This window comes from Diadema antillarum, unplaced genomic scaffold (genome assembly GCF_040938485.1).
Source record: "Diadema antillarum isolate AM-2024a unplaced genomic scaffold, OU_Dant_1.0 scf00000204, whole genome shotgun sequence".
Taxonomy (NCBI): Eukaryota; Metazoa; Echinodermata; class Echinoidea; order Diadematoida; family Diadematidae; genus Diadema; species Diadema antillarum.
Window position 1 is genome coordinate 774,710 of NW_027271093.1, and position 25,007 is coordinate 799,716.

Consider the following 25,007-nt stretch of genomic DNA (forward strand, 5'->3'; position numbering starts at 1 on the left):
GCCATTGTGGCAGCCATGAAAGATGAGATTGGAGGGGGGGGATGATTAATGAAGTGGAACAAGGAGAGGTGAATGAAGAGAGGAAGACAAGAAATGAAGGCACACTGGATGGAACACAATAAAAAAAAAGGTGATGGCAATAACTTGGAGCAGTAATTAGGAGCCTAGATGTTTTAAGAAATCTCCAGGCCACGCAATATGGCCGCCGCGATGGAAGATGTAGGACAATTAGTGTACAAAGAGAGCACCCCATGGGGAAGGTAGAATGAAATGGCTTATTGACAATTCATGTACATTAAAAAAATACTGCACAATTAGCATGAATGAACGTTGCATTGAATGTAATCTGTTTCCCACTGATATGTGGTGAAATGTATTCATTGTAGGATGAAGTACAGTGCCTACACATGTACCTGTGTGTGACAGTAATAAAACAGATCTAATACTGTAAAACGAGGAATTTTTGCGTGCATTTTAATTTCGCGAATTTCGCGAGCGCCAAGATTCGCGAAATTAAAATGCACGCGAAAGTTCTTGTCTACACTATATGCATTGAATGCCAGTGGCAGTTTGCGAATATTTCATGCCGCAAAAAAGGCCGTCGGCTCCAATTCGCGAAAAATTCATGCCGCGAATATATCATGTTTTACAGTAGCTACAAATTTTGCATCTAAATGCAGAGTGTACTTAAAATAAACATGCCTGCCAGGTATAAGGAAGGAAAAAGAAATAATAACATGTAGAATTCAAATACTGGGTACCGTGGTATACAGAGTAGTTATTAAATACAGTATGGAGAATAGACGTGCACACGATGACCAAGGAGATTTGTACTAGACGGAAAGTAGTGTGCACACTGCACAGCCAAGAGGCAAACAACTCATATGATCGATCGTGATGATGAATGCATTGCCCTTTGAGTCAGGATCCACAGACATGAATTTGGAAATAAATTCAGCAGCCATACGCATGTCATGAAGTGATCTTATGGTTGAGGTTGCATTGATGGAGATGGAAGGATAGGAAACAAGACAGGGACAGCTGCAAGGAAGAATAGATTGAGAATCAGGGGGATATTTCACACAGAATTGAAGTCAACTTAAAATTATGAATAGCTAATAGCTAACGGGTTAGGCCATTGGTTTCTCTCTTCTCAGGTTTATCTAATGCACGTTTTCAGAATCCACTTCAAATTGTTTATCACTTCACACACACACACACAAAAACAACCTTAAAATGTCCCTTGCTTTAATTATTTTGTTAATCAATGCCTGTATGAAAAAAAGTGTTCAAATTTTCATTCTAATAATTGTAATATTACAAAAGTTAGAATATCTTTTATTATATTCCACATACTAAGAATCTTGCTATAGGATTGGTCAAGAGCTGATCACGTGATAAAGCGTAGTTTTGCCCATCACATCACCTGAGAAGAACTAGGTCACTTGATAGTACACAGTGCAACGCACTTTCCCTTCAGTGTCGTGCAGTGCGCGCAGCAAATTCATTGTTTTGTCATCTATAAAGACAGCTGTTTGTTTTGCTGATCTCTGGCAGTCCATACAGTCTTAACGCGAGATGAGTACGCGCGAAATAAAAGTGCGTTGCACTGTGGACTATCATTTAACTAGGTCACTTGATAGTACACAGTGCGACGCACTTTCACTTCAGTGCCGAGCGGTGCGCGTAACAAATTCATTGTTTTGTCATCTACGCGCACACGTAGCCTAAGCCCTAAGGATACCTAAAGACAGCTAAAACGGTTTCAGATGTGGAATAAAATGGGAATTTCTTAGACCCTTGATGTGGAATATAAAGCAAATAATCAACTTTTAGTTTCAGGCAATGAGACAAACTATCACTTCCTCGGCGATCTGAATGTGTACGCTATCTTTCCTCAGCTGCGCTCCGGAAAGATAGCTACATCCAGATCGCCTCGGAAGTGATAGTTTGTCCCATCACCTTCACCAACGTTGATTATTTGCTTATTATTGAAGTCATACACTGTCACTGGCACTGGCTGCCTACAGGGATGCCAAGTTAAAAAAAAAATTATGAGTGAGATTTTCATGACTTGGCATCTCGGCATGCGAATGTGCGCGCGAGCGAGGGTGTGGGAGGGTTCCCCCCCCCCCCCCCCCGCCCCCCTGTGGCCTCCCACGGTAGGGAGCTTTCAATTTTTAGCTCTTAATGGTGCGATCAGGTGCATACTTAAGTGACTATTTTTTACTTATTTTGAAAGACAAAAGGGAAATATACCTTCAATTGCAACTAGTATTACTTTAATCTTTTGAGCTATGCTCATCATTATGGGCCCAAAGTTGCAGACTTCGCCCGATGCATGAGAAATATGGGTGTCATGCGTGAGATTGTGAGATGGCCCCTAAATGCTTGAGTCTAACACAGAATGCGTGAGACTTGGTAGCTCTGTGCCTACCGTAATTTTTAAGTTGGTGTTATTACTGTTAAACTTTAAGATTGACTTAAAATTTTAAATTCTTATAGGTCTAGACCTAGATAATCTTAATCTTAGTGAAACATTCCCCCCCCCCCCCCCCCCGGAGTGCTGACCGATTTCAGGATAATGCCGCTGTCCTTATACTCAGTACTAACGCTACTACTACTATGTAGTTAGTAAATCAGGATGCGTAACGTTAGCATGTCGGTAGTGCATAGTGGATGTGTGATGGAATAGCATACAATTACAATATCAATATGGAGGGTGCAGTGGCACGTGTGCAAGTACGGACTTGAGAGGAGATCGTAGGCCGCAGCGGCGGGGGGCGGACCCGCTGAGTGGAGGGTGTTAGTGTGAATAGTGGTGCGTAGCGAATCGTTGTTGTCCACTTAAAAATTGTAGCTCTCGTGTATTAAACTGCCAACCTTCTACTGAAACGGGTCCATGATATCGATACTCACGCAAACAAACGGTCCAAGAATTCGTCAGCCATATTTGGTTGGGTGCAACTTATGTTAGGTTAGGTCTCAGATTTGGCAGATGTACATGTACTGGATCCGGAATCAGTTTAGCCGAGAGAGAAAGGGCGTGCGTACAGCTAGAACGTACGTCAGGTGACTCCTTTCGTGTACGTGTGTGTTTGCCTGACCGTCTGTGTCACATGTCATGCACGGGGAGTGTGCTACAGGAACGTTTATGACAAGCCACTCTATATAACAGTCTAAATGAATAAATAAATATGCGACTCTTTTTTTTTTATGAACTCATAAATAGATCTGAAATCTATATACAGTTATATCAAATATTCACTATGTGTTGTCGTTGATAGAACAATTGAAGGTCTGTACGTAGATATAAGGATATGACAAGCGGCTGTATAGTTAAATTGTATATTTCTCTTGTTGCTTATCATAGAATAGATACTGAAGTTTGGGATTTCGCGAGTCTAATTATTTGCCACATAAAATACTGGTCTCTGCGCGCGTTTGCTGGCCGGAAATTAGTGACTGGTTGTCGAAATGAGGTCGGTTGTATTTGTCGAAAAAATTGAACTAGAATTCTCGGGCAATATATTTGCCAAGGCACTGGTTCTAGGAGATGTCGATAATGATTCGGTAAGTTAGTGATAATGCCCTCCTTTCTCTTGCAACTTCTACAAGTTCCCAGCTCGGGTCGGGTACTCCATCGGCCTGCAAGTGCACTGGTGACGGGGAACCTCTCGCCTGGGGATCGGGAAACTAATTGTTACCCCGATGGGCGCGATGGTTCCTTATCTTGTGAACCAGGGCATGGCTATCCTGGGTAGCCCCAAACCCAGGGTCTGTTTTATGTCTATGTGTGCGTGCCTGACCTAGCTAGGCCTATTCATTGACCGACCTAACCGGGGCCTCCGGGCACGTCATCAACTAGACAGAAAGATCCGTCTGTCTGGAGGACTCTCTTGTATTTTGCCATTATCGCTGTCCTCCGTGTATACGGAGGGGATCCGTGAAGCCAGACGCAGTCTCCGCGGAACATTCCCCGACGGACAGATACAGACCGATCTTTCGGTCAAGTCATCAACAGGCAGCCCCCAGCCCCCCCCCCCCCCCCCCCCACACACACACACACACAAACACACACACACACCTTTTTTCTTCTTCTTCTTCTTCTTCTTCTTCTTCTTCTTCTTCTTCTTCTTCTTCTTCTTTTGCACCATACAACTAAGGAATATCCTGGTGTTAACTCAACTTTGGGCCCTCTTTTTTTTTTTTACCCTGGCCTGGATCTGGAACTTGGAAGTGCGTAATTACATAAGTGGCACTAGGAAAAAATCGATAAAAACCTTAAAGTGTGTGAGCATGGTAAGGCCAAGGGCTTTGTTTTTGCTGTGATTTTTTTTTTTTTCATGTTTGTTTCTTTTTGTTGTTGTTATTTTTTTTTTTTTTTTTTTTTTTTTTTTTTTTTTTTTTTGCTTGTTAGCTGATGAAGCCTGGATGTGGCACCAGACAGAATTAAGTCTGAAGTGCCCCCCTACTTTGGAAAATGTGGTGCTATAAAGGCCATGAGTGTGATACTGGTAGATTGTATGCATGTCTGAAATTTGTTTCATTTCTGCACCTAAAGTTGGCCTTTGTTTGTTGTTGGTTTTTTTTTTTTGGAGGGGGGGGGGGGGTTAGATGAAATGTCAAATATAAACACAAATTAATCAATGAATTCTCAATTCTCAGTATTACTATTAAATTACAAGTAAAAGCTGTGCATGTATGATCTAAAGTGTGAATCAAATATTTTGTTGTGAGTTCATTCTTTTTTTTTTTGTATTTCAGCTGCATGAACTTCTTGTGGGGAGTGTGGATGGAGACTTGTGGGTATACAAAGGAGAATGCACAACACCTTTGGCAGTGGCGTCAAACCTGGGAATGGTATGTTGTTGAGCAAAATGAATCCTCCCCCCCCCTTTTTTTTTTTTTTGGTATATTTCACAAGATCTTGAGTAACTACTTTTATGAATATTCAAAAGAGAGAAAAAAATTGATTAGCTTGTTGTTTTATTTCACTTGGAAAAATGGTAATGACCAGGTCAAAAGAAATTGTCAAAATAAACATAATCAATGATATGAAGAAGGTGGTCTGAAAATGATTGACCCATATTAATACCAAAAAAAAAACAGAAATGGCATGGGTTAAACTTTTTTATGAAAGCTAGCTCTTCTAATTCACAGAAAACTACTGCAGTAGAAGTATCGAAATATTTTTATAAAGATCATTCTGCTTTGAAGAAATTGGAAGCACCTCAGTTTGTACGGTATTGAACAACATGAATTTGTCGGTTGACTGGTATGAATACAGATACATTTATTACAGTGTACATTTTCTTCAATCTGAGATCATTCATTTCTCTTGAATCCGTGGTAAAGATGTTTCTTTCAAATCTTCTCAAGTGATATGAAATTGATTCGCAATAATTATAATACCAAAATGAGTGAGACAGATGAACAAATTAATGTTGCTTTTGTCCTGTGATATTATTTTCCTCAGATTGTATGTACAGAGATTGCAGATGTCTGCAACATCAAAAAGGTGAGCTAAAGGATGAAGAAGGGCTCAAAATTCATCTTCATGCATTTTGATTTTGCTTGCAATATATTGGAAGGCTCTACCAAGGAACTCGATCCCTGACACGATTTGCCAATTTAATGAGTTGTTTCACTCTATTTTACCATCAAAAGTATAAAGTGATTGACGAGATCATATAGTACACAACTTTAATTCCCATAATGAATATGTAACATTTTGTAGCAGCTACAAATGTACGTGCCTGGAGATTGCAATATTAAACGGTGTACCTGCGTGCGGCCTCACAGTGAAGAAGAAACAGGACCCAGATTTTAAAAATTTAAGTCAAATGCTGAAAAAGGAAAATCTCGGCTTTAAAGGGGAAAGATAATTTGAGATGGATTGTTCATGGATAGAAACATATCACATAAGGAAGCTACATTTGACAAAAGTGGCTTTTGGGATTAAGTGTCTGTTCTGTTAATAAAGGCTACCGGTAGTTGCATTTCTATTTCCTGTGTGTGGAAATGACAAAGTGGGGTGGGGATTTAAAAGTCTAGGGCAAGCGCTGTGAAGGGATTATCAGATTAACCCCAGACTTGGTACGACGTAATTTGCAGTAACCAGTTGAGGATGGGCTGATTTTGCTACAACAATGCATATCCCATGGGCACTTCCCCGAGTATACCCAGAACTCGTCCTCAATGGGTTATTAAACAATATTTTGGTTTTGGTTTTAATTTATGTCAAATTCAGACTGTGGAATTACTGAAAAACTATTTTATCAGTTCTGGAGGGCTTTGATACTTTACTCTTTCACATTTGTACGTCATTGGTGGACAATGGAGAAAACCAAATTGAGATAGTTGGGAGTGGGTGTGTAGACATAGCAGAGACTCTAACCCAAAGTACCTTCTGATCTGGAGATTCTCCCGCCTGAAACCCCTAGCAAACGGGAGACTCCAAGTTGATGTGTGCGAAGCGCGAAGTTCCCAGGGTCCTAGATGCTCTTTGGTGCTATATAAGGCTTATATTTTGCAACATACAATAGCAATAAGTAAGAAATCCTTTCAAACGGGAGACACAGAGCCAGGGCGGGAGAAATTAAATCTCAAACGGGAGAACGGGAGATTTTGCAAAAATGGGTTTTCGGCGGGAGATCTCCCGTCGAAAACGGGAGAGTTGGAGTCTCTGACATAGGTATGCAGGGATGTGAGAGTTCAGAGTTTAATCTGATTTCTGATTTTTTTTTTTTTTTTTTTTGTATTGCTCAGCTCAAAACCCACTTTTCAGACTTTTTGGCAGGTCAAATGCACTGAAATGTTCACAGGTCATTGCACTTCAGACTTTTTAGAATTTTTTTTAAAGTTTGAGATTAAAGGGATGGTACAGCATTGGTGGAAAAGAGAATTGGGCTTTTAACTTTTTGCAAGATACCAGGAAAACACTTATGAAATAGTACAGAGCATGCCATTTGAAGAGGAATTCAAAGTTTATTTGATTAAAATCGGGTTTGGAATGACTGAAACATCCAAAAACAAAGTGAATACAAAGTGATCGTGATAAATTGTGGCTCCCACACTTATTAGAATCGCTCTGTATTTCTATCTCAGCCATTTCAAAACCATGCAATTTTCATCAAATAAACATTGAATTCCTCATGGAGTTACATGCTCTTTCATATTTCATAAGAGGTTTTTCATTATCTCACCAAAAAATGTTAGAAACCTGAAATTAGGTCTCAACCAAAACTATACGATCCCTTTAAGTAAGTGGTATAGTACGGTAACCACTCTGTGGAAGTGAACTCAATTCTTGCAACCTGATAGACTGGTTTACTATTGAAAGTACCATAGATAACCTCTATGGAATTTAAAGATGTTGAAAAGCAAAAATTTAGCAGGAACTTGATTTCTACCCCCTAAATAATCCTGGAGGCTTAGACTACACTTATTGAGAAGTAATAAGGGTACCACCATGTTTTGTTGCACTTGGCACATATGTTACTTTCTGCGAACATTAATTGATTGATTGCTAACATTATTTGGTTGGTGTGATTCTTTGCAGAATGTCGCTGTGGTTTTGTGCGCCGAGGGGCTCTGTTATCTCTTCTCAGTGGATTCAAAAGCCAAGGATGAGCAGCAAGCAGCAAAGGTGATGATTGCATACAAACACCAAAAGAAAAATGCAAAAAAAAAAGATTTTGTGGTTGAGTAACAAAGAGTTTGAAAGAGGAGGTTCACAGGCTTCGAATATATTAAATCCCATCAAATTTGGATGCTCCTAACTGACTGAATGACTTGATAGGAAATCCACCTTACTAGAAGAATGGTATTTTGGGACATAGGGCTTTGAAGTCAAAGGTTTGTTGACGTTCATGATTATCATAATCAAAGGCAAAAAAAAAAAAATGTTGTATTGGCGTAACATGAGATTTTCAAATAGGGTCGGGCGGGCGGATTTTTTTTTTTTTTTTTTTTTTTTTTTTTGCTACCTGTGTTTTACGTGTAAAACTCGTATTCAACAAAACCCCATTCAATAGAGAGGGTCTGTTGCATTCAAAGTTTGTTATATCACCGGTTTAAAAGCAATAAATATTAAAAGAGAATCATATTTTGGACATGGAAAAACACCCTGGCCCCCCACTCGAACCCATTGGAGACCCCATGCGTGTTCCCGTTTTCAACGTCTATCTACGAAAGATTTGTCCCTAGAAATTTATGAAGGAGGGGGGGGGTGTTTTTTAGTCTTTTCCGTAGATAGGGGTGTCCATTGAAAATTCTTTCGTAGATGGGGGAGGGGGGGCGTCTGTTGAAAACTCTTCCGTAGATAGGGGGTCAGAGCCCCCCCCCCCCCCCCCCAAAAAAAAAAAAAAAAAAAAGTTCGGACTGATCTCCAGAAGATTTTCCCTAGAAATTTATGAAAGGGGGGGGGGGGTATTTTGTCCGTTTCTGTAGATAGGGGGGTCATTTTCTGATTGTTTTCCCTAGATGGGGGGGTCTTTTGAAAATAGGGAACAAGTATAGGCATCCACCCAGAATAGGGGGGTGGGGAGGGGGGTGAAATTCGCGAAGGAGGTTTTGGTTTAAGCCATTGGGTGGTTTAAATTTGAGATACGTTCATTGGACCACTTTTGAAATATGCGCTAAATCGGATAGAGCGTTCTGTACTGGCGCGACCGGCACTTCTTCGCCTCCATTGTATTCATAGTACCAAACCATATGTGACCGTGCACCTCAAAACGAACATAAAGTCGCACACACTGATTTTGCTCGAGGACTGAAAATAAGTGAAATGGGTCAACCTTGCCGAACTTGACTTTTTCATATTTTCTGAAAGAGTGGGTCTTCTTTTACATTATGCTAAAATTTGGTATCATAAAACGGGCAGGAAAGTGTGTTTTTTTTAGCAGTTTATCTCGAAACATTTTTGGTAGAATAGCGTGATTAGGTGTGTCTTTAGAATCCCTTTTTATGCCTCCGCCACGAAGTGGTGCCGGAGGCATTATGTTTTCGGGTTGTCCGTCCGTCCGTCCGTCCGTCCGTCCGTCCTTCCGTCCGTCCGTCCGTCCGTCTTTCCGTCCGTCCGTAATGAATTTTGTGGACAAGGTAACTATCAAAACCTGTTGAGGTATCCTAATGAAACTTGGCATGTATGTATATTAGGGGGTGAAGTTGTGCCTATCAACTTTTGGGTGCACGTGCTCAAGGTCAAAGGTCAAAAGGTCAAGGTCAAATACATAAAATTTCACTATTTCCACCATATCTATGCAATGCCTGAAGATATTTTCTTGAAACTTAGTGTATACATGTATTACCCAATTTACATTCTCTGGTGAAAGTTAGGGTCATGAGGTCAAAGGTCAAAGGTCAAAAGGTCGAGTAAAAGTATTAAAACTTCTCTTTTTTCTCTGTAAATTGGAAAATTGTTCAAGGTATCTTCATGGAACATAGTATATACATGTACTGACTGGCAGTGATTATCTAGAGAATGTAGGGTTCATGGGGTCAAAGGTCAAGTGCAACACTTCAAAATTTTACTATTTCCCTCATGTTCATGCAATGCCAGCAGGATTATTTTTTTTTTTTACACTTGGTGTATGCATGTATAACCTAATAGAAATTCTCTGGAGAATTTTTTTTTCTTTTTTCTTTTCTTTTTTTTGCCTCAAAGGTCAAAAGGTCAAAGATCAAGTGAAAGTGCTGAACTAACTTTTTCCTCCATATCTCGGAAGTGGCTCAATTTATCTTGAAACTTACTGCATATTTATGCATGTTCTAATTGAACGTGATTATCTTATGAATTTTAGGGTCAAAGGCCAGATGAACATGGTAACAATTTACTATTCAGTACAGAAATTGCACTTTTTCTCTATACCGGTACCATGAAAATTACTGAATGCATAAATGTATGAATGGGTCAAAGTCAAGTTAAAGTCCTTAAATCCCCAAATACATGCTCTCCTATTCATCCAATTAAACCAAGGTCAAGGAAGGTGAACATTCAACACATTTGTGACAAACTTGTCATTTCAATATTTTGCCAGTTTTGTGAAAATGTAATCACACATTGTCCACATGTACTATCTAGACCTATTAGGAGAATCATGCATTATGGCGGAGGCATACCAGTCGCCATAGCGACATTTCTAGTTCATTTCTGAAAAACCTTGTCCACACTCTTCACTTTCAACTCTAATAACTTTTGAAAGGATAGTGCTACTGCTTTGAAAGTTGGCATTAATTATGGACAGAATGTGTTAATAAGGCATGCTTAATTTCAGTTTAATCTGATAATCCCTTCATTGTTGTTACTCTGGTGGTTTACTTCCTGTTTTTTGTCCCATTCATCACACAGCCAGCACAATTTGGTAAAGATTAAGCGCTTGAATAGACACTGTACTTCAGAGCCTCTTTTCTCAGTTCACACTCTTCCTGAGTTTGTGCTTTCTTTCCAATATTTAGATAGGTTAAGAGAGTCCATTTGATTTGAGTTATACATCATTTTAAAGCTTAAAGTCTGCTCTTTCAGAATATGGTCATAACTAAAAATTCATGTCTGGTGACTTTTTGTTTGTTTTGAGGTGCAGGGTCACATATACCGGTACCCCATATCCAAAAGAATGGCACTCTGGTCGGACAGCAGGACATCTTTGAACGGACCTGTTTCCGCCTTCCCCACTTTAACAACTGTCACGACATACCGGTCAGAATACGAACGAACAAATTCCTGGGCTAAATCACCCAGCGCCACAGACATATCGATTCTCCAAATAATGTTAAATAAAATCTTCAAACCGGACTTGCTGGTCGCCGACACGCTGTACTGCGCGGCTATTTTCCGACACCAGCTGTTGTTGTTTTTGATAATTCGCAAACCCGTATCGCGCCCTCTCTCGGAAAAAACGATGTATTTCCTTCTTTTTTTTTTTGTGAAAAGTTCAGGGTTGGGGATTTTTTTAGGGTCGGGCGGGTTACGCCAATACAACAATTTTTTTTTTTTTGGGGGGGGGGCCTAATGTTGCTGCATGCTGTGCTGGAAAAAAAAAATCAAAGGGTTAACAGTGCATACTGTACTTGTGCGGAATTGTGTTCTAAACTTCAGATTTGGATGGAAAGAGGATCATCTATAAAAAAAAAAACTGCAGAAAATTTAAAGTCAACTTGTTGATTGAATGCAAACATTTTTGTCCCCGCCGAACGAGTTCGAGCAGGGGACTATGAAACGGGCTCCGTACGTGTGTGTGTCCGTGTGTGTGTGCGTCCGTATGTGATCAAAATGTTCAATTTGCTACTTCTCTGTCATTTATGAGCCAATTTTGATTCTGTTTGCTTTATATGATAGCACTACATGAGAGCTTTGAAACTTCTACTCAGAATTTCAGTTGTGACCTTTGACCTTGACCCTTGACCCATATTGTACATTTTGCTACAAAATGCTACTCCTTCGCCATTTCTAACCCGATTTCGATTCCGTTTGCTTTATGTGAAGGCACTAGGTGAGGGCTTCAAAACTTCTACACAGAATTTTGACCTTTGACTTCTTTGACCTTTGACCTTGATTTTTGACCTATATTGTACATTTTGCTACAAAATGCTACTCCTTCGCCATTTCTAAACCGATTTCGATTCCGTTTGCTTTATGTGATGGCACTAGGCGAGGGCTTCAAAACTTCTACACAGAATTTTGACCTTTGACTTCTTTGACCTTTGACCTTGATTTTTGACCTGTATTGTACATTTTGCTACAAAATGCTACTCCTTCGCCATTTCTAACCCGATTTCGATTCCGTTTGCTTTATGTGATGGCACTAGGTGAGGGCTTCAAAACTTCTACACAGAATTTTGACCTTTGACTTCTTTGACCTTAGACCTTGATTTTTGACCTATATTGTACATTGGCTACAAAATGCTACTCCTTCGCCATTTCTAACCCGATTTCGATTCCGTTTGCTTTATGTGATGGCACTAGTTGAGGGCTTCAAAACTTCTACACAGAATTTTGACCTTCGACTTCTTTGACCTTTGACCTTGATTCTTTACCTATATCGTACATTTTGCTACAAAATGCTACTTCCGGCGGGGACATATATTACGCACTGCGTAATTTCTACTTTTCCTTGTTTGTTTTTGTTTTTTAGACCTCCATATATAATATCTACAGTCAAGAGATGTGTAAGTTTTGTGATGTGTGGTCACACATTGTACTGGCTGGCTTTACTTTTATGTTGCTTGATCAAAAGCAGCAAAGGGATAATACTTCCTCTTATGACAATTTTTAGTAGTACACACTTCTTGAAAAAGAGTATAGCACCTGAATCCAAGTTAGCCTTCATTTCTGCCATTTGCTTCACCCCAAAATCTCCCCCACCTCCATGCTCTTTTTGTGTTCTTCGGTCTAGAGTTAAATCCACTTGTAATGGTGAGGCAGGGTAAATTGCCCGATTATGGTTTTGAGAAACGTGATCCCGCTGGAAGTAAAAACGTGATCCCGCTGGAAGTAAAATGGGGTCTGAATTCTACTATATTGTATCATCTGCCTGAAACTCACCAATAGAAATGTAAGCTTGTGACAAAAGGTGCTTCAGTGTTGTTTAACAGGTTATTTGGCTTGTCACGACATTTTGACAAAGACCAGGAAGGTGTAAAGTATATCAACATCCAAATTGCAAGGTTTCTGTACAAAACTGAAAGGATAGAGTGTCAGAATAGAGATGACATCATCACATATAATACTTGGATGTATATCCTTTATAGTCGCCACATTGTACGTAGTTCTTACAAGCCGTCTTCACCTGTGTAGAGTAACAAGGCAAAAGTGTTGAAGAGTGTTTTTTTCAAGGACATTCTCTCTCTCTCTCTCTCTTTCTCTCTTTTAAAAAAAAAAATGTTGTCATGATGTTTTGCTTGTCATATCTTCTACAGTCAGAGGTTGCCCAGGAGCAGAGTGAAAAGGATTTTGAAAATGAGCAGGTGAAACCTGCAAAACCTACCACGCTGACGCCTTTCCACACACAGCATTTGCCGGCGAATGCACGAGTCCTTCTGGTTGCCGACATTGGTTAGTGATTGATTCTTACAATTAGATGTTTTCAGTGCAGAAACTCTTCTTAATTCAACAATGTGGTGCAACTTGTCATGGATGTGACTTGGATATTGTTTTTGGTCACCGTGATTTATTTCCATCATGATATTTCCAAGGAAGCATTTCGCTGACATGTAATACCCCACTTCTTGACCAGTGGGTCAAGGCCCACTGGTGGGCCTCAAAGCTCTCACAGGTGGACCTGTCGGCCAAAAATAAAACTGAAAAGATCAATCTTTGATTTAACTTGGCCTCAAAAGAAGGCTGTAGGAGCCAATGTGGGCTGTGCTTTGGAAAATGTTGAGAAGCTACGGGGGGCTTATGGTGTAGTGTATATCTGTTTGCTGTTGTTTACTATGCATCCAATCTTTTCTTTGTCATAGACAATGATGGCAAGCTGGAACTCGTGATTGGCTACACAGACAGGGTGGTCCAAGCCTACCGGTGGGAAGAGAAGCAATCCACGACTGAAGTGAGTACCTGGCATGTGAGGGCGCTGTTCTCTGATAGTTCTAGAGGCTGAAGACTAAAGATGTACCAGAGATATTATTGGCATTCAATCCTCTGCGAGAATGCTTAAGGACCTCTGCAAGATTCCATACCATTTAATAGCATGAATCATTGCTGCACTCCTATGAACTAAATTTGATACGGACTTGTTGAACATGCTTGATTTTTTGAATGAATTTTGTTTTCTTTGACAAATACAGTCAACCTCACCAAAGTTGACATTGCATAAGTCCATGAAATTTGCTCAGTCAAAGAAAATTCTGCTTCAGATGGATACAATGTATTAATTCAACTGTATCTCAGTCTAACTTGATGTACATTAAAGTTGAGGATTTTCCCTGGTCATTTTCTAGTAGACTTCTGTTGACTGGCATCTTGCATCTGAATCAAATATAAAAATGAAGAGAAGTTATACCCAAACAAGTGCATTTCAACAATCATTGACATGGTAAGGGTAGACCAGTAAATCTTGGAGTATTGGCTGTAGGAGAAGGGACACAAGGACCACAGCAACCTCTTACAATCTGCCAATCATTTCTTTTTTCCGGTGGATCTGAGTCATGTCAAAATTTCTTCACATTATTTTCTCCACACACACATACAAAATCAAAACAGTATCATTGTCTCCAACAGTTTCCCTCCTACTAACTGATGCAGAGTCACTCTACCTTGTCTGGTGAAAGAGAGGGGGAAAAAATTATGGCAAGAGTGATGAACTATTGAATGCCATTAAAGGACAAGTTCACCTTCATAAACATGTGGGTTGAGTGAGTGCGGTAATATTTGTAGAACACATTAGTGAAAGTTTGAGGAAAATCGGACAATCCGTTCAAAAGTTATGAATATTTGAAGTTTCTGCTCAGTCATGGCTGGATGAGAAGACTACTATAGCTTGTGATGTCACATGAGTACAACGTTATAAAGAAAGTATAAAGAAAATTCAACATATTTTCTCTTTTCTCGCATAACAAAGGAACACTCGACTTCCTTCTTTCAGAAGGCAAGGGGAATAATATTACCCTTAACTTACGTCAGTAACAAGTCGAAGAAATGTGCACTTTAATAAAAAGATAAAGTTTTGTGAAATTCTCTTTTTATTTTCCTTATATCATTGTACGCAAATGACATTACAAGCTATAGTAGTCTTCTCTTTCAGCCGTGACTGAGCAGAACCTTCAAAAATTCATAACTTTTTAACAGATTGTCCGATTTTCCTCAAACTCTCACTGATGTGTTCTACTAATATTGCTGCATTCATTCAATCCACACGTATACGAAGGTGGACTTGTCCTTTAATGCATGCCTTTGATGAGGGAGTATTGTCACAGACATTAGTTGCACAGTAAGAAATTTGTCTGAAGTGCCATGATTTCACACACCAGAGTTTGCAACATAATTGACTCCTTTTTATATATCTATATATATTCTGTCTCTGTTTTCACATATCAGGATCCTTTGACCCCCGGTGAAGGAAGTTTTGTTCTCCTCCAAAAGTGGCACCTCAGCGGCCAGGTGAGAGGCAAATGACAAAAGTTTCATGCAATGCTTACATCAATCATGAAGCTTGCGATGACGCATGTTCAGTTTTAGGAACTTTAGATCCCACTTGGAAGACAAACTAGAAAGCTGGAAGCTGCCTCTCTTGTACAGTCACAGTTGTCAGTCAGACTTTTCAGTTTGCCATTAGAACTCTCCAAATGCCCTAGCCTACAGTAGGGTCTAATTCTTCATCTGATTTTATGTAACGTTGTATTGATTTGAAGTTCTTTCTTGCTTGGGTGACATTGATTTAGTTGCTTTCTTCATCGCATGATGGTACAACAAGTGAGTTGGGATTTGGGGCCATTTTTTAACAGTAGGTGTACATGCAAAATTCAATCTTTTTCTGTGATTGTACATCAACAATGTATTCTAGTTATTCCCCCCCCCCCCCCCTTCCATAAAAAAAGAAAAACCAAAACAAACAAAGAAAAAAAAAAAAACAAGTTTACAGTGAATGCCAAATACTGGAAGTGATTATAATGGGTCCAGAGATAATCCACTTACCTTGATAGGTATCTGCCCTTCCTGCATCATTCTGGCATGCACACCTTTGGTATTGGAAACGGCAGTATGGAACAACCATTTGGGCTGTTCATACTTGCACTGCGCTAGGAGTTTGTCTGCATTGTCAGTTAGTTTAATAGCCAGTATGAAAGGGGCTTTCAAGTCAAATCAACACATCAATACCTGAGGCTTGCATAACTTATTCTCTCCCCTTATCTCAACTTCCACAGGTGGGATCACTCTCTCTCAGCCGCCATCTGGATGGGGCACCCAAACTGGTAGTCTCCCAGCCAGGCTGCAACTATGCTGAGCTGAGATGTGCATGGCTGGTGTCTGGGGGAGAAGACTATTATGCAGCCACCCCTGGAGGGTATGTTGATGAGTGCAAGAACAAAAGAGACGTCATATATGTATACTCTTAGGGTATAAATGTTGAGTGTTAACCACCTACCATACATTGTACTTTAAGAATGGACATTTAGTATTATCCCGTTGAGGACGATTCCCAGGTATACTCACGCAAGGGTCTATGCATGGGAAATACATGTTTTAGCAAAATCAAACCGTCCTTAATGGAGTAAGGAACTAGTTTTATTGTGCAATGGTTTGAAATGTACGTGACACTTTTTTGAAATGTGATATCCCACTGCTCTAAGAGCTGTAATTTTGCATATATTTTTGCAAATGAGGTGGTCACATTACATTTTCATGAGATCTGTTATCTCTATTTTGACTTTGAGACTATTGTGTAGTGCACTAATGCCTGTTTCTTTATGATATTTTCATGAGCAGTTAATTTGTGGCCCAATTGTGATTTGCAAAATATGCAAAAGATAAACCAGATATGTTTCATTGCCATGACCTTTTGAGACTGGACTTTGTGAAGAATCTATTTGTATCTCTTTTCTTTTTGCTGGGGGATAAGGGTATTAGTTAACCTGTCATATACAGTATACAAAGTGTTCATACTTGTATTCTATTTTTTAGCTCGTCCTAGCCAAAATAATTGTTCAAGTGATATATTGCGATTGCTCACCATCCTGCATCTATTTTGCATAAACTTATTCATATATCATCTTCTTCTTGACTGCTGGTGGCTGGACTTTGACCAGACTTGCAATGGGTAGAGATGGTTTAATATAGTTTTGTAAAAATGGTAGTGGTGCCTTCATTGGGGCCCCTACGGTGGGGCAAAATTAGGAGAATGTTGCCCAAGGGACCTGCTGCTATCCCCGATGGTCAAATTTTTCGAAAAAGTTAGCCTCAGGTGTTCAGTATAACCAGAAAGGAGAATTGCAATGCTTCAGTTAAAGCACTGGACCGCCAAGTGTCTTGTTTTATTTCCCAAAACTACTTTTTATGCCTCCACCAACGAAGTGGCCAGAGGCATTATGTTTTCGGGTCGTCCGTCCGTCCGTCCGTCCGTCTGTACGTCCGTCCCGTTTTGTTTTTGTCGATATCTCAAGAACCGTGAAGTGGTTTTGCATCAAACTTGGTATGAGGGTATATCCTGGGGGGATGATACTTTGTTTCGATTTTAGGGTCACGGGGTCGAAGGTCAAAGGTCACAGGTTAGTTTGTAAACAAAAGGTTGAAATTTCATGTTTTTCTCCATATTTCGCAAATGGTTCAAGGTATCTTCATGGAACTTAGTATATATGCATGTACCGATGGGCAGTGATTATCTAGGGAAGTTGGGGTCATGGGTCAAAGGTCAAGGTCAACTCCTCAAAATATCACTACTTTCCTTATATTTATGCAATGCCTGAAGGATTTTTTTTTTAAACTTGATGTATGCATGTATAACCCAATATATCTTCTGTGGGAGGTTTCTTGCCACAAGGTCAATGGTCAAAAGGTCAAAGGTCAAGTGAAAGTGCTAAATTGCACTTCTTCCTCCATATCTCAAAAGTAACTCAAGCTATTATCGTGAAACTTACATATTTATGCAATGCTCTACCTAACAGTGATTCTCTTTGGAACTGTGAGGTCAAAGGTCAAAGGCCAAGTTTAGATAATACTATTTTACCATTTGATACATGTATAACCCAATATATTTTCTGTGGGAGGTTTCTTGCCACAAGGTCGATGGTCAAAAGGTCAAAGGTCAAGTGAAAGTGCTAAATTGCACTTCTTCCTCCATATCTCAAAAGTAACTCAAGGTATTACATATTTATGCATGTTCTACCTAACAGTGATTCTCTTTGGAACTGTGAGGTCAAAGGTCAAAGGCCAGGTTTAGATAATACTATTTTACCATTTGATACTGAAATTATACTTTTTCTCAATACCTTGAAAATTACTCAATGCATAAACTTATAAAAGGGTCAAAAGTCAAGTAAAAATCATCAGTTCCCCAAATACCTGCACTCTGACGTTTTAATCATTCATCCAATTGAACCTAGTTCTAGGAAAGTGAACATTCAGTACATTTATGGCAAACCTGTCATTTTAATATTTTGCCAATTGTGTGAAACTGTCATCACACATTGTCAAGACATTGTACTATAGACCTATTAGGAGAACCATGCATTATTGCGGAGGCATACACCAGTCGCCGTAGCGACATATCTAGTTTCTTTCTTTTTCTTTCTAATTTTTATTACAATTACCATTTTGTGTGCTTAATGTCACACTTTTTCTTTCACCTGGATATCACTGTTTTACTCATGATCTGTGTTGTTTTTTTCGTGTCTCTCATTTCGTCCCTGGTGTAAAGTGAGGAGAATGTCTACGTAACCATGCACCCAATAACAAACAGACGTGCACGGAACAAGAATGTGTCGACGGAGATAGTTGCGGGACTGTCCAAAGGTACGTCTCTCTGGCAAGATGCTGCACTTCGTCCATAGATTTCTGTTGTTGGCCTGATTCTTGTCACTTGCAATTCCCTTCTTCGAGCTCAGCTTGGCAGATATCATAGCAACCAGCATAGCAACAGTGAGGACTGTTATCCAATGATGTGGCACAGCTACTGATCGTCGAAGTTATCAATTTAGGGGCAGTGTGATGATTTGTTTTGACAGCAATTTATGTCTCAGAATTCCCAACTGACACAATATTAAAAGATTGGTATAGTAGCCACATTTTAGAATAATTATTTTTATGGTCTATTACCCCTTTAAGGCAGCCAAAGTATTCAGAGGCCTGGGAACAGTGACAGCATGAAAATCTTTTTTTAAGACCAGCCGTATAATGACTTATAGAATATGCAATAGATCGCACTCCAGACGAAAATGGAATAATCTTTAGCAGAATAGCTGTCGTAATTCTCTCTGTTCCATGTTCACATCATTTGTAGTTGAGTGAGCATTTCTGAATATTGAGAAGACTGTCTCAAAAGAGAAAACGATCCTATTTGAACTTAAACCCTGTTGCGAAATGACATTATCACAGAAAAAAAAAAAATGATGTTGCATTGTTCCAAAAGTTTGGTAGTCCAGTGCTTTTGATAACACTTTAAATTTAAAAAACTACAGATGTCTAATATTCTGATGGTTACATAGACAATGATAATTTTTATTTTTATAAACAGCTTTAGCAATGAAACATCAAGCTCAAGTGATGCTAGATTCAGGACAAATCTAATTGTTTGATATTTTTGTTCGTATGGGAGAGCTATCATGTGAAATTGAACTTAAGTCCTGAAATCAGTTGGACTTTTGTCTAGTGAAGCATATGTATACGTGTTACAGTTTACACTTGAAAAGGAAAATGACCAATAGTTGCCAAGTTTCTAGTTGTATGTTAAAAATTGTGATTTGCTCTAAACTCTTGATGTTTTGTCTTTGACTCTAAATTAGGTGAAAAGGAAGGAGGGGGAGAGACAGAAACAGAGCCGGATAGGTTTGCAATGTGTACTCTGGATGGTAAGAAACATTGCATGTGTGTGAATGTGCTAAATCTGTGAAGACCAGAAGCATTTGCTGTATGAAACTTTTGAGTATTGTGGCAAAAGGCCTCTTTCCCCGGCATAAAAGTTTTGCGTATTGCCACGTTCATTCAATGCATTGTGTGGGGAAAAAAAACCAAAACAAAAAAAAAAAAAACACTCTGTGCATTATACTTTCACAGACTTTGGCTCCTTGCGAAAATTCGTGAAAATCTTTATGCACGCGATGATTTCTGGTTTTACAGTAAACTCATAAGGTACAGTGTATTTCGTATGGTATTTCCATAGATTGCATATTGTTTGTTTGCTTTTTTTGTGCTATCCCAGATTTTGATGTGAGCAGAGGACTGTGGGAATTGAGGGTGGGGAGGATGAGACATTTTTAAAACTGAATAAAACTTCCTTTGAGAGAGGGCAGAGGAGGGAAGATATAGAGGGGGAATTTAAGGAGGGGTTAGGTTTGTGTTTTCTTTGCATTTTTGTTGATACCTTTTGTTCAATGTTTTGTCTCGATAAATGACATCTAGATTGATAGTATGCTTGCATGTTGAGCACTGTACAAAGGGGATTTGGTGCATTATATTAAGTTGTATGATATATTATCATTATTATTATTATCATCATCATCATCAATATTATCATTTTTTATTGTTATCTCTTATTATTATTATTATTATTTTTATCATTATTATCATTATTAGAATGTATTATTGTTATCTCTATTATTATAATTATTATTATTATTATCATTATTTTTATTATTATTTTTACTACCAATATAAGTAATATTGTTATTATTATCATTGTTATTATTTTTATCAGCATCATCGTCTTTGTTATCAAAAGATTCTCTTGAATTACTTAATTCTTTTCTGTATTACAGCAGACATAAAAAGTGATTTATTTTCCATTGTGAACATTCAAATTGATAAGGAAAAAGGCTTATCTATTTCTCTGTGATTACATCTTGTAAATGTGAGGTTGTGCTTTACAAACTGTTCACATTTTAGGAACTCTCATGCTGATTGAAAAGGACAAGAGCCTGTGGTCACTCCTTGTTGACCATCAGCTGTTTGCACTCACCAAGTTGGACATCATGGTAAGCTGAAACTCCAACTCACTGATAGCTCTGACACTCAGAGCATGTTTCTAGCATTCTTCTTTGTTCAGAATATCTCACACTGTATATTACATGTGGTATATTTCATGAGTTGCTTGTTATATCATGCATAGGGAGCAGATTGAGAAAATGTTGCCTCCATTCACACAAATGGGCTGTTTATTATATTTAAGGAGAGAATTTGCTACTTTACTTATTTCTCTTTCCTTCACTGTGGCTGGCCATCTTGAATTCAGCCATTTAAGAAATTGTCTTTCAAGTCCCAAATCACAAAAATAATTGTTCTCACAAAATGGTGTACGCAGTAGTTACAAATCTGAATTTGTGATTTGGTAATTCACTGGAATCATTGAGTGGGTACCTCCACATTTTTTTTTTTCACAGAATGTATAAATATGCTTGTATGAATAATGCCTCACTTTGTAATGACTACTGACGTGTACATTTTATTATCAAAAATACTTACTACCTGTGTATCATTCCTTAAAGGGATGAGTACAGTATTGGAGGAGATGAAAATTGGGCTCTAACTTTTTTTGTGAGATACCAAGAAAACACTTATGAAATAGTACAGAGCATACCGTTTTAAAGGGACTGTACAGTAGTGGTTAAGGTGGGGATTCAAGTTTTTAACATTCTGAAGTGAGATAATGAAAAGCCTCTTATAAAATATGAAAGAGCACGTAATTTTAAGAAGGATTCAACGTTTATTTGATGAAAATTGGTTTTCAAATGGCTGAGATATCCAAAGAAGTGCTAATAATACAAGGCGACATGCCACAACTTTATTAGGATCTCTTTGTTTCACCTTGTTTTTGGATATCTCAGCCATTTCAAAACCGATTTTCATCGAATAAACTTATGATACTCCTTAGAACTGCATGCTCCTTGACATCTCATAGAGTGGTTTCTGAATATCTCGCAAAACGTTAAAAGCTAAATCCTCACCTAGACCAGAACTGTACACACCCTTTAAGAGGAATTCAAAGTTTATTTGATGAAAATCGGGTTTGGAATAGCTGAAACATCCAAAAACAAGTAAAACAAAACGATCGTAATAAAATGTGGGTCCCACACTTTATTAGGATCACTCTGCTTTTGATATCTCAGCCATTTCAAAATCAATTTTTGTCGAATAAACGTTAAAATCCTCATGGAATTACATGCTCTTTTATATATCATAAGAGGTTTCTCACAATCTCACCAAAAAGTGATCACTTGAATTGAATTGAATTATTCTAATGTCAATTTTTCTCTCGTGTGAAACCTCTGTTTTGTTTGGTTGTATTGACAGTGTGACGGCTGGGATGAGGTGGTGGCCTGCGCATGGGACGGTCAGACGTACATCATTGACCACACCCAGCAGTCTGTCCGCTTCCATCTCAAGGAGAGTGTGTGTGCCTTCACGGCAGGTGAGTGCTGCCAAAAGTTTTGAGACGATTTCTGAACCCGTTGAGGATGGGCTGATTTTGCTGCAACATGCATTTCCCATAGACACCTGCCCAAGTGTACTCGGGACTCATCTTCAACAGGTTGACTCATCTTCAACAGGTTAACTCTTCTTGTGATGCATTATTCTGAAACTGCCATGCATAATAAATGCTGTTGAGGAACATTTTAAATAGCATTTCTGTTTTTCACAGTCATATAAACTTTTGATCGAAAGTATTCATTCCAAAAATGCAGCACAGGAATTAAGTTGTAGAGAAATGTCCGAGCTTTGCTTTGATTGCCAATTTTATTACAAAGCTGACAATGGCTGTGATGCTTTTAATGTACAGTGGCATTGCTGTTTGTCAATCGGTTATGGGTAGTTGTGCATTTGAGCAAAATATGCTTATTTGGGAAACCATCGTCTAATTCTGTTGCTCAAGACACAAAGACTTAACCCATTAAAGATTTCCTCCTTACACAATTGTGATCAAGGGGAAGTAAGACAGTTTTCACCTCTTGACAGTCGAAGATCTGCTCCTAGCATCCTCCGCGATGTTCATTCAAGCTTAGCACCAGTGGTCTATGCACAACCAATCAGTAACCAGGATGCCACGTTCTGATCAATATTAAAGATCACTCCCTCATTGCTATGGGTGGAGTCTGTCTGTGGCGCTAAATCCAAATCTTCGGACACATTTCTCTTCTGTTGAAAGTCTGAAAATTATGGCCCAGAAAAAAATTCTTATTTCTTGCTTTTCCTTTGATCATTTAGTGTAAAAATTTTGGCAGATGATAGGCAATACATTAAACTATAAAATTATGCCAAAAACAGAAATTTGATGGCTTTGAACGATTTTGAGGATTTGTCTTCAAACTCAATTTTCTGCCTCGGCCGTCAGCGACTTTCGGATCCTTTTGTCATGGCGGGTCACATTTATTGTTCCAGTCACTCAATCAACATCTACTTTTTGGTTTCATTCTCCTTTGATGAGAGATCACAATATCTTATTTTGAGGGATTTGTTCCGCTGTCGTTTTGTATTGTCATCACCATTCCATCTTTCCTATACGATTTTATGAAGGCCTGTACAGTACCAATGGAATCAACACACCGTGCTTAGTGTACGCTACATTCCACAACAAAATCTACATATTTTGGAATGTTCAGCTACCGCGAATTCCGTCCGCAAATCTCGTCAACGTCGCATCACTAAATGAAGAGCTGCAACAGAGGCTGTCTGAGCTGGGTGTAGGTGAGTGAGCAGATAATGTCTCAAGAGTTTCAGAATTTTTGTCCATAGTTTGTTGACAGATGCTTCCAACAACTGTCTAGCAGGGCTCAGAGCTCAACAGTGAAATGCTAAATAAACATGACTCGTGTTTATTTCAGTTTAATCCTATATTAGACTCTAGAACGTGTACTCAGCTGAATTTAGGGTGTTTTTTTTTTTTTTGTAAATGAATGCACTCACATGGGGAAGAATTTGAACTCTTTTGTTTTTAGCCTTTAATAGAGGGGTCGTGTCTAATTTTGTTTGAGACCTAATTGTGGGTTTCTAACATTTTTTTTTTTTTTTTCGGTGAGAAAATGAGAAACCTCCTACAAAACATGAAAGAGTATGCAATTCCATAAGGGACTCCCTTTTTAGTTGATGAAAATTGGTTTTGAAATGGCTGAGATATCAAAAACAGAGCAATCCTAATAAACAGTGGGACCTACCTTTTATTAGCATGAGTTTGTTTTTGGATGTCTTAGTTAACTCCTTTTACAATGAAGTCCTTGGGACCAGCAGTCCAATCAATTTGTTTTTTTGTTTTGCTTTTTTTTTTGTTTTGTTTTTTTTTTCTTTTTTTATAACCAAACAAATACACAATAAAAGATGCAGAGCTGATGATATTGGGGCCTGATTTTTTATGTCATTGTTACTGGTATTTTTTTTTTTTGTAATTCGATAGTAACTAACTGTGATCATTATGGGAGTTCGCTGTATCTGTGAATTTCAAATATTGGTGGCTCAAATTAAAGAAACTCTCAATTAATTTTGATTAATTAGACAAATTTGCCTAACGATGCTACCAAAAGATAACCTTTTTGGAGATTTTGTGGCCTTACATGAAGTCTGGGAGCCTTAGAGCAGACTATTGTTGATGAAACTGTTTGGATATTATCTTTTCAACACATGGGAAAGATTTCTTATGATTCATTGTGACATCACAGACCACTACACCCATTTAGCTATTACATGATGAAATTTCACCAAATTCGAAGTCATCCATCCAAGAATAGATGAGACTTTAACATATCTACAATTCTTGATCTGCTATTTACTTCTGAAGCCCTGTTGTGTCTGCAATAAACTGTAACCGCTTGTCAATTTAAAAAAAAAATAAAATAAAGAAAAAATAACCATTGATGTATAAAAGAGCTGCTGTACACCAGTGTCTTCTTTTTTCTTTCTTTCTTTCTTTTTTGTCCTTTGGCCAGTTTTTTGTTGAAAAGAGATTTGAAAAGAAATGCAATGATATGGTGCTGCACAGCTGATATTTTTCTTTTCGTTTCAACCTGTTTTTTTCCTCTGCCTAGACACAGAAGCTGAGAAGAGGGAGCTGTTTCGACGCTTGATATACGGCGGTAAAAGAGAGCCTGCCGTATCCTGAGTTGGACAGAGCAGATAAAAACATCTCCACAAATGTACTGTATCTGCTGAATATTTCATGAGGTTTCATTGTGGCGAATTTCGCGAGTTAGATGCTATTCGGGCATGCAAAAACATGGGAAATGCTAACTCTGATCCCAACATGAATGTCATGTGCACGCATACATTTCTCCATTCAGTACTGTGCTCGACAATCACAAAAATCACTTCTCGCAAAATTGTTGGGAAGTCCCGATTTGCGAGAAAGATTTGACTCGCTATGGTGTAT

At 38.7% G+C, this 25,007-nt stretch overlaps 2 protein-coding genes across 2 annotated transcripts in view; one reads left to right on the plus strand and one right to left on the minus strand.

The window, feature by feature from the left end:
* The window catches only part of LOC139723984 (cytosolic non-specific dipeptidase-like), a 28,192-nt gene extending 25,188 nt beyond the window's left edge, over positions 1-3,004 (minus strand). The window contains exon 1 of the mRNA XM_071635183.1: positions 2,920-3,004. Within this exon, the coding sequence (XP_071491284.1) occupies positions 2,920-2,951 (32 nt within the window). The 5' untranslated portion in view covers positions 2,952-3,004. The remainder of the gene's footprint in view (positions 1-2,919) is intronic.
* A 473-nt stretch (positions 3,005-3,477) lies between these two features.
* On the plus strand, positions 3,478-24,747 carry LOC139723978 (KICSTOR complex protein ITFG2-like). The gene is made up of 14 exons (XM_071635177.1): positions 3,478-3,573; positions 4,768-4,863; positions 5,480-5,521; positions 7,565-7,651; positions 12,940-13,057; positions 13,465-13,553; positions 15,041-15,103; positions 15,868-16,007; positions 18,357-18,451; positions 19,453-19,506; positions 20,540-20,628; positions 21,944-22,061; positions 23,165-23,335; positions 24,667-24,747. The coding sequence occupies exons 1-14, from the start codon at positions 3,478-3,480 to the stop codon at positions 24,738-24,740; spliced, it is 1,332 nt and encodes a 443-aa protein (XP_071491278.1). The 3' UTR covers positions 24,741-24,747.
* The last annotated feature ends 260 nt before the right edge of the window (positions 24,748-25,007 follow it).